Below are 8,948 nucleotides of genomic sequence, written 5' to 3'. Positions count from 1 at the left end.
GAATTTGGCGATACATTTGTTTGATATCAGCTGTAAAGAGGTATTTCCAGAGTCGAGATCGAAGCAATACGACCTGAATATCAGGTTGCAATTTCGGACCTGTGTGCATACTTTCGTTCAGCGAGATTCCAGCTGAAGTTTTTGCAGAAGCATTGAATACCACTCTCAATTTGGTAGTGAGGCTATCGGGTTTTAGAACGCAATGGTGCGGAATGTAATAGTGATATGGATTTCCAAGGTCAGACGGCGGAATCAACTCCATATGTCCAGCTGTCAGGTAGTCGCGCATGAACTCAGCGTATTGGGCTTGCAGATCTTTATTGCGGGTCAGCCGACATTCGAGGGCCTTGAACCGTTGGAGGGCTAACGTTTTTGAGTCACCAAGCAGTGGACGTGGCTTCAGAAACGGAAGCGTGACTACAAATCTGCCTGAACTTAGCCGAGTCGTAGTTGAGTTGTATATTTCTTCAGCAGCAATATCAGCAGGACTCAAATGGCACGTGGTGGGTAACTCTTCAAGCTCCCAAAATTTTTTGATTAACGAATCAATGGGATCAGATACATTCAAACACAATGTAGTTACAGACGATCCGTCGTAAAATTCTGTTGGTCCCATGAGAACCCATCCGAATACAGTGTTCAGAGCGAGGGGTTCACCTGGTTGACCCTTCTGCGTGCCATCAAGGAGAACCGAAGGAAACAGATCGGCTCCGAATAGTAAATCAATTGGACCGGGTATATTATATGACGGATCTGCCAACGATAAACTACTCATATGGGCCCAATGCCCTGGCGTGATTGGAGTTTGAGGGGTTGGTCCAGTTATTTGAGGAACTATTGATACATCTAAACAAAACGAAGGTGATTGTTGACCAGTGGGAGCAATCTTAATATTGCATTTGCCCCGAACAACGGTAGAAGCTGAACTAGCAAACGTAGTAACGCTGACCGACGAATGGAAACGACGAAGCATAAGAGCACACACCGCTTTCTCAGTGATAAAGCTAGCTTGAGACCCACTGTCTAACAACGCTCTTAGAGCGTGTCGCCGTCCATCGGCAGCATAGACTTCAACTATTGCTGTGGACAATAGAACGATTTGCTGCGGCTGTCCTCTAACAAGACACGATGTAGTTGCAACATGTGACCCAACCGAAGACAGAGGCTCTGGCGTCTTAGTGGATAGAGTGTTTGATGATCCTGGGCCTAACTTTGTTGATGGACTAGCAGTAGGAGTAAAATGCAACAGTGAATGATGAGCTTTCTTACATGTCTGACATTTATACTTCGAATTGCATCTCATTGAAGAATGCCCGGACCCCAGACAATTTATACACAACCGATGGTCTTTGGCAATAAGAAAGCGCTCACTTGGCGACTGATCAGTAAATAGCTTACATGTTCTAATCGAATGGGGTGCGCTACATAGTGGACAAGGTTTTTCAGACACATTACTGGTAGTTGCGGCTAAGACTGTGGATCGACCTGACGAGCGAGGTTTAAAACTTTGTGGCTTAAAAGACCTTTGGGGTTTTGAAACATCATCTGGTTGGTTAACTGAAACAGAACTGGAATAGATGTCCGCAGAACGCAGATGGCTACGCAAGAAATCCACAAATTCAGAGACTTGGGGATAGTAATTATCCCCAACGACTAATTCCCACCGAGCACGTAATTCGTAATCTAAATGCTTCTCAAAAACATGCACCAGAAGAGGACTCCACTGTCGGGTTACAAAATCGAGGTTATCCAAAGCAGCTGTGTTCTCTAATATTGTGTTAATTTGCTGTTGAATAGAGGTAGCGTCATTCGATTTAACTATCTGTGGAGCAAGAAGAGAATCTAAGTGAACACGAGCGAGATCACGTTTATTGCCGTATCGGGACCGCAAGATTTTCCAAGCACTTGTATAGTTGGTAGCGGTTAGCGAGAGATGCGACACAAGGGCTAGAGCTTCACCCGTGAGAGACATCTTCAAATACTCAAAACGTTCAACGTCTGGCAGGTCAGGAGTGTGTGAAAGTATTGATGTGAATAAGTCGTCAAAGCTTTGCCACTCCGTCAACACACCAGAGAATGTAGGGAATTTACGTTTTGGTAACTGAAAGGCTGATAAGCTATGTGAACTATTGGTTTGATTTGAAAATGAAGTCGAAGCTGTGTCCATCACAGGTGACATGGTAAATTTGTGAACATCAGCAAAGGCGGCCAACTCATAGTAAAGACTGTCGAATGACGAAATAAGGGCCTGACTTTCACTAGTATCCGTTATCCCAACAGGGGCTGTATGCGAATTAACGGCTGATTCCATTTTTTGGACATCGTCCTCAACTGTATTTCGAATAGGGGTAAGCTCAGTGATCATTTTTGAAATCTTCGCTCGTTTACCAGCACTTCCACGCTCGTTATTGTACTCAATAGAAGCTTGTGCAAAGGTTTTTAATTTAGTAATGCAGCGAAGAATGCGCGATTTTGCGTCATTATAAACTTGGTCCGTCATTGCGAATAAAATGTATGTGACACAAGTGCAGGACGACGAAAGAGAAATATTTCTACCTCACCAAGTACGTGGACGATTCACAGCAATAGAGGTTTTCACTAAAAGCTAGTTATTTACTATCTCAGTGACAGTACAGAATTATAGATGTAGGTACTTCAAATGCTATAACCAGAATAATGTCAACGAAGGAAAACTGGTCATGTACAGAAGACTGTGGTTTAATAACAATATGTTTCGCGGTTTGTATTAACCCATCCGGCCCGAAGGACCAAAAAATGTGTGCGCCCTGAACAGGGGCAACCCGAAGGACCACTCGGGGATAGCCCGAGAACTAAAAACGATTTGATTTGACCAATGTCACCACTAACGCCGACTATTTGAGTGGGTAGGCAACTCAAGGTGTCCTCGCCTGCAGGCGCGCGAGGTAGGCAATTCTACGCACGACGACGACAGAGAGGACGGGAGATCCCTACCACAGGAATTAGGATGATGCAGGCTAATTATGGGGAGGGGGGTCTCTGTGGTCGATTCGGTCTGGTGCAATGACCACAGAGCTCACAGAAAACAGGGACAGTACTTAAAATTAGCTTAATATTACTGTAGTCTTGTGTTGTGGTTGAGCTGGACCGACGATGACCTGTACGACCTGGCGGCCTCTCACACAACGGTCGTTGCTGGCGGACTTACGCGGACATGGATATCGCAATGATGATCTGGGGCGGCCTCCCACACACTACGACGAGTGCTGGCGGACTTACGCGGGAGTAGGTGACACTTGATAAAGTTGGAGGCGCCACAGTTTATTATTACGCAGCAGGATCCAGGTTCACCCACAAATGCCAATAGTATATAAGAAGATTATAATAACTCACGGGTGTACGAATGATACTGATGGACGTTTATTTTAATAATAATGTTGATGCCGTTGCAATAACGGCGTCCGGTATCGGCGCAAGTACCGCAACAATAATAATACTCTTTTTTGGTCACAGTGACCACACAGTACGGTTTATACAAATTAATGTAAAACTATAATAATTATAATAATAATTGGTGTGTACCAAAAGGAGTACTGACACAAAAACATAACAGAACGTAGAAAATATGTGCGCTGCAATAGCGGAAAAAACGAGACGATATATAATAATAATATGATTTAACAGCAATAGTAATTTTTAACAACAAGGGCGTTGGCCGCAAAAAGTAAACAATACAAATCTTAACATAATAGTGATACGAATAAATGATAATAATATGAGGCAAACGTTGACCAATAATTATTCACACAGAAAGCAAAGCAAAGATAATAAAATATACACATAACAATTATAATAATTCGCAATTAACGGAGTGAGAGGTGTATGGATGAAGAGGGGACTGATAGGAAATAGGACATCGACGCAGTACGTAAAACTGTACACCGCGAGGCGCTAATAGCTTGGCGCGAACATCACCGCCCACTTTGAAGGAGTGCCTTCAAGAGTCAAGAAGTAGGTAATGGACATAACTTTACGGCTGGACGGGTTAGGCTGCCAGTACTGGTATCCACTGTAGCAACTCTAGTGACTCCATCAGATCCAGGATGAACGGTGCGGATTCGACCAAGTCGCCAGTGTAAAGGAGTTGAGGCTTCTTTTATCAGGACTAGGGCACCTTCACGCAACTGATCAACATTACCAAACCATTTTGATCGCGCTTGAAGACTAGACAAGTACTCGTTTTTCCAACGTGACCAAAAATGTCGATGGAGATCAGTCACCAAACGCCATCTCTGTAACTTAGACAATGGCACATTTGCCAAATCAGGGTCTGGAAGTGACGTTGATGGCTCCAGCGTCAGGAAGTGGCTGGGAGTTAAGGCTTCCAGGTCAGCCGGGTCGTTGCTCAAAGGGCAGAGGGGCCGCGAGTTTAACGTTGCTTCGATTTGCGTTAACAAAGTTGTAAGTTCTTCACCGGTCAATTGCTGTTTGCCTACCGAACGGAGAAGTAACGACTTCGTTGATTTCACGCCAGCCTCCCACAAACCACCAAAGTGTGGAGAAGACGGTGGGTTAAAATACCAACTGATGTGTTTGGTAGCTAGGTAGCTGTGCACGCGACTTTGGAACGCAGATGAGTGAGTGAGCTCTGTCAACGGGTTTAACAGTTTTGAAGCTCCAACAAAGTTTGTCCCGCAATCACTGTGCATCTCTTTTATTGGACCACGGCGAGCTGAAAAACGGGCAAACGCCAACAGGAAAGTCTCAGTGGATAAGGTCGAACTCAACTCCAAATGATACGCTTTCGTAGTGGTGCAGACAAACAGACATATGTAGGCTAGTGTGGGAGCACTTCGTCGGCCTCGAGAGCCTTTTAGTGTTATTGGACCGGCATAGTCAACTCCAGTACTTGTAAATGGTTTGAGTTGTTGCACACGATACGATGGAAGGCTGGCCATTTTTGGTTGTACATTTCTAGGTCTTGTGCGGAAGCATGGGATACACTGTCGTAATCGAGACCGAATTGACTTTCGAGCTGACAAGATCCAAAATTCTCGTTGCAATGATGCTTGCAGTGCATGTGCACCTGGATGTTTCAGTCTTACATGATGATGGTCAATAAGCAGTGTAGTAAGTCGATTTCGAGCGGGCAACAAAAGCGGGTGCTTATGAGCATATGGTATATCGGCATTAGTCAGTCGACCGCCCACTCTGATTAAACCAAAGGCGTCAACAAACGGGTCTAAATGACGCAAGGGTTTTGAACAAGGGGAGCCCTGGGTTAGTCGAGATAGATCATCAGGAAAAGTACATCTTTGTACATATTTTATGAGTGCTAGGAGTGACCACGAGAGTTCCTCTGCGTTGACACTAGTCGTCCTTGCATTTGTCATATTACGAAAACGGAACCTGAGACAATAGGAAACGATCCGAAGAATTTTGTCTAGAGAAGAAAATCGCTCAAGTAAATTCATGAAACACGAGTCAACACTGACGAGTAACACAATTGGCTTTTTTTCTTCAAGATGAGTTGAGTTGTCGCTGTTCATTCGAGGGAGAAGTGTTGTTGGCCATTTATCAGGTGATTCCTTAAGAAATGAGGGGCCTGTCCACCACAAGGGATGGTCAACAAGTTCTGAAGGGAACAACCCGCGAGACGCACAGTCGACTGGGTTTTCCTGCGTGGGGACGTAATGCCATATTGATGGTGCTGTTAGGTCTTGGATCTGACTAGTACGATTGGCAACAAAGGTGGCCCAACGGTGTGGCGACGATTGGATCCAAACTAAAGTGGTTGTGGAATCAGTCCACGCATGCAGTTCATCAATTTTTAAGCGATCGGTGTATGTGGTTGTTACCAAATGAAGTAACCTTGCAGCAAGCAGAGCTCCACACAACTCAAGTCGAGGAATCGTAGACTTCTTGAGGGGTGCAACCTTGGACTTTCCGGTTATAAGTTGGCAATGTATGACCGACGCAGTTTCAACACGAAGGTAGACTGCTGCGGCGTACCCTTTCTCTGAACTATCGGAGAAAGCATGCAGTTGCACGTTTTTCATATTATCATGTGTGAGACGTCGGGGAATATAGATGTGCTCAATCATGAGCAGCTCTGATTGATATCGTAACCAAGCATCACTAATGTTAACTGGGATCGGATCATCCCACGAGACACCTGACGTCCACAGCTGTTGCATAAGATATTTCGTCCAGAAGGTGGTAGGAGATAGCAAACCTAACGGATCAAAGATCCTAGCAATCTCCGATAGGACTGTACGTTTTGTTGGCTTGGTAGTCGAAGGTTTAGCGTTAAATGAGAAAGTGTCTGCTAGTGGGTCCCACTTTAGACCGAGTACCCTTAAGTCTGACTGTTCACTGGTGTCAAGTAGAACAGAGGGAGAAATGGCACGGTCCTCTTCAGCCACTGTTTGTAAAATTTGACTATTATTACTGGCCCATTTCCGCAATTGGAACTGCGCCATGGCACACAAATTTATGAGTTGAGATTGGCACTCAAGAGCATCTTCAATAGTATTGGCTCCAGTGAGGACATCATCAACAAATGTATCGTTTAATAATACAGACGCCGCTAGCGGCCAGGTGGCACCATCGACTGTAGCCAATTCACGGACAGTGCGCAGTGCTTGATAGGGAGCAGCAGAAGTCCCGTACGTTACAGTACATAATCGGTACTCATCAATTTGAGACTGAGACGAAAATCTCCACAGGATCCGCAAATAATCGCGATCAGAGGGCCTGATGAGAATTTGGCGATACATTTGTTTGATATCAGCTGTAAAGAGGTATTTCCAGAGTCGAGATCGAAGCAATACGACCTGAATATCAGGTTGCAATTTCGGACCTGTGTGCATACTTTCGTTCAGCGAGATTCCAGCTGAAGTTTTTGCAGAAGCATTGAATACCACTCTCAATTTGGTAGTGAGGCTATCGGGTTTTAGAACGCAATGGTGCGGAATGTAATAGTGATATGGATTTCCAAGGTCAGACGGCGGAATCAACTCCATATGTCCAGCTGTCAGGTAGTCGCGCATGAACTCAGCGTATTGGGCTTGCAGATCTTTATTGCGGGTCAGCCGACATTCGAGGGCCTTGAACCGTTGGAGGGCTAACGTTTTTGAGTCACCAAGCAGTGGACGTGGCTTCAGAAACGGAAGCGTGACTACAAATCTGCCTGAACTTAGCCGAGTCGTAGTTGAGTTGTATATTTCTTCAGCAGCAATATCAGCAGGACTCAAATGGCAAGTGGTGGGTAACTCTTCAAGCTCCCAAAATTTTTTGATTAACGAATCAATGGGATCAGATACATTCAAACACAATGTAGTTACAGACGATCCGTCGTAAAATTCTGTTGGTCCCATGAGAACCCATCCGAATACAGTGTTCAGCGCGAGGGGTTCACCTGGTTGACCCTTCTGCGTGCCATCAAGGAGAACCGAAGGAAACAGATCGGCTCCGAATAGTAAATCAATTGGACCGGGTATATTATATGACGGATCTGCCAACGATAAACTACTCATATGGGCCCAATGCCCTGGCGTGATTGGAGTTTGAGGGGTTGGTCCAGTTATTTGAGGAACTATTGATACATCTAAACAAAACGAAGGTGATTGTTGACCAGTGGGAGCAATCTTAATATTGCATTTGCCCCGAACAACGGTAGAAGCTGAACTAGCAAACGTAGTAACGCTGACCGACGAATGGAAACGACGAAGCATAAGAGCACACACCGCTCTCTCAGTGATAAAGCTAGCTTGAGACCCACTGTCTAACAACGCTCTTAGAGCGTGTCGCCGTCCATCGGCAGCATAGACTTCAACTATTGCTGTGGACAATAGAACGATTTGCTGCGGCTGTCCTCTAACAAGACACGATGTAGTTGCAACATGTGACCCAACCGAAGACAGAGGCTCTGGGCGTCTTAGTGGATAGAGTGTTTGATGATCCTGGGCCTAACTTTGTTGATGGACTAGCAGTAGGAGTAAAATGCAACAGTGAATGATGAGCTTTCTTACATGTCTGACATTTATACTTCGAATTGCATCTCATTGACGAATGCCCGGACCCCAGACAATTTATACACAACCGATGGTCTTTGGCAATAAGAAAGCGCTCACTTGGCGACTGATCAGTAAATAGCTTACATGTTCTAATCGAATGGGGTGCGCTACATAGTGGACAAGGTTTTTCAGACACATTACTGGTCGTTGCGGCTAAGACTGTGGATCGATCTGACGAGCGAGGTTTAAAACTTTGTGGCTTAAAAGACCTTTGGGGTTTTGAAACATCATCTGGTTGGTTAACTGGAACAGAACTGGAATAGATGTCCGCAGAACGCAGATGGCTACGCAAGAAATCCACAAATTCAGAGGCTTGGGGATAGTAATTATCCCCAACGACTAATTCCCACCGAGCACGTAATTCGTAATCTAAATGCTTCTCAAAAACATGCACCAGAAGAGGACTCCACTGTCGGGTTACAAAATCGAGGTTATCCAAAGCAGCTGTGTTCTCTAATATTGTGTTAATTTGCTGTTGAATAGAGGTAGCGTCATTCGATTTAACTATCTGTGGAGCAAGAAGAGAATCTAAGTGAACACGAGCGAGATCACGTTTATTGCCGTATCGGGACCGCAAGATTTTCCAAGCACTTGTATAGTTGGTAGCGGTTAGCGAGAGATGCGACACAAGGGCTAGAGCTTCACCCGTGAGAGACATCTTCAAATACTCAAAACGTTCAACGTCTGGCAGGTCAGGAGTGTGTGAAAGTATTGATGTGAATAAGTCGTCAAAGCTTTGCCCACTCCGTCAACACACCAGAGAATGTAGGGAATTTACGTTTTGGTAACTGAAAAGGCTGATAAGCTATGTGAACTATTGGTTTGATTTGAAAATGAAGTCGAAGCTGTGTCCATCAACAGGTGACATGGTAAATTTGTGAACATCAGCAA

At 44.9% G+C, this 8,948-nt stretch overlaps 2 protein-coding genes across 2 annotated transcripts in view; both read right to left on the bottom strand.

Annotated features, from left to right (window-relative positions):
- LOC107885315 overlaps positions 1-2,500 on the bottom strand; it is a 3,525-nt gene extending 1,025 nt beyond the window's left edge. The window contains exon 1 of the mRNA XM_029492411.1: positions 15-2,500. Within this exon, the coding sequence (XP_029348271.1) occupies positions 15-2,500 (2,486 nt within the window). The remainder of the gene's footprint in view (positions 1-14) is intronic.
- Positions 2,501-3,983: 1,483 nt separating this feature from the next.
- LOC103310965 lies at positions 3,984-8,715 on the bottom strand. The gene is made up of 2 exons (XM_008190465.1): positions 7,955-8,715; positions 3,984-7,857 (listed from the first exon to the last, which is right to left on the bottom strand). Exons 1-2 carry the CDS (start codon positions 8,713-8,715, stop codon positions 3,984-3,986), a joined length of 4,635 nt encoding a protein of 1,544 aa, XP_008188687.1.
- Between the last annotated feature and the right edge of the window lie 233 nt (positions 8,716-8,948).

Source organism: Acyrthosiphon pisum, unplaced genomic scaffold, assembly GCF_005508785.2.
Source record: "Acyrthosiphon pisum isolate AL4f unplaced genomic scaffold, pea_aphid_22Mar2018_4r6ur Scaffold_21457;HRSCAF=24035, whole genome shotgun sequence".
In the NCBI taxonomy this organism is placed as follows: domain Eukaryota; kingdom Metazoa; phylum Arthropoda; class Insecta; order Hemiptera; family Aphididae; genus Acyrthosiphon; species Acyrthosiphon pisum.
The sequence above is the reverse complement of the archived record's forward strand: the minus strand, read 5'-3'. Positions and strand labels throughout refer to the sequence as shown.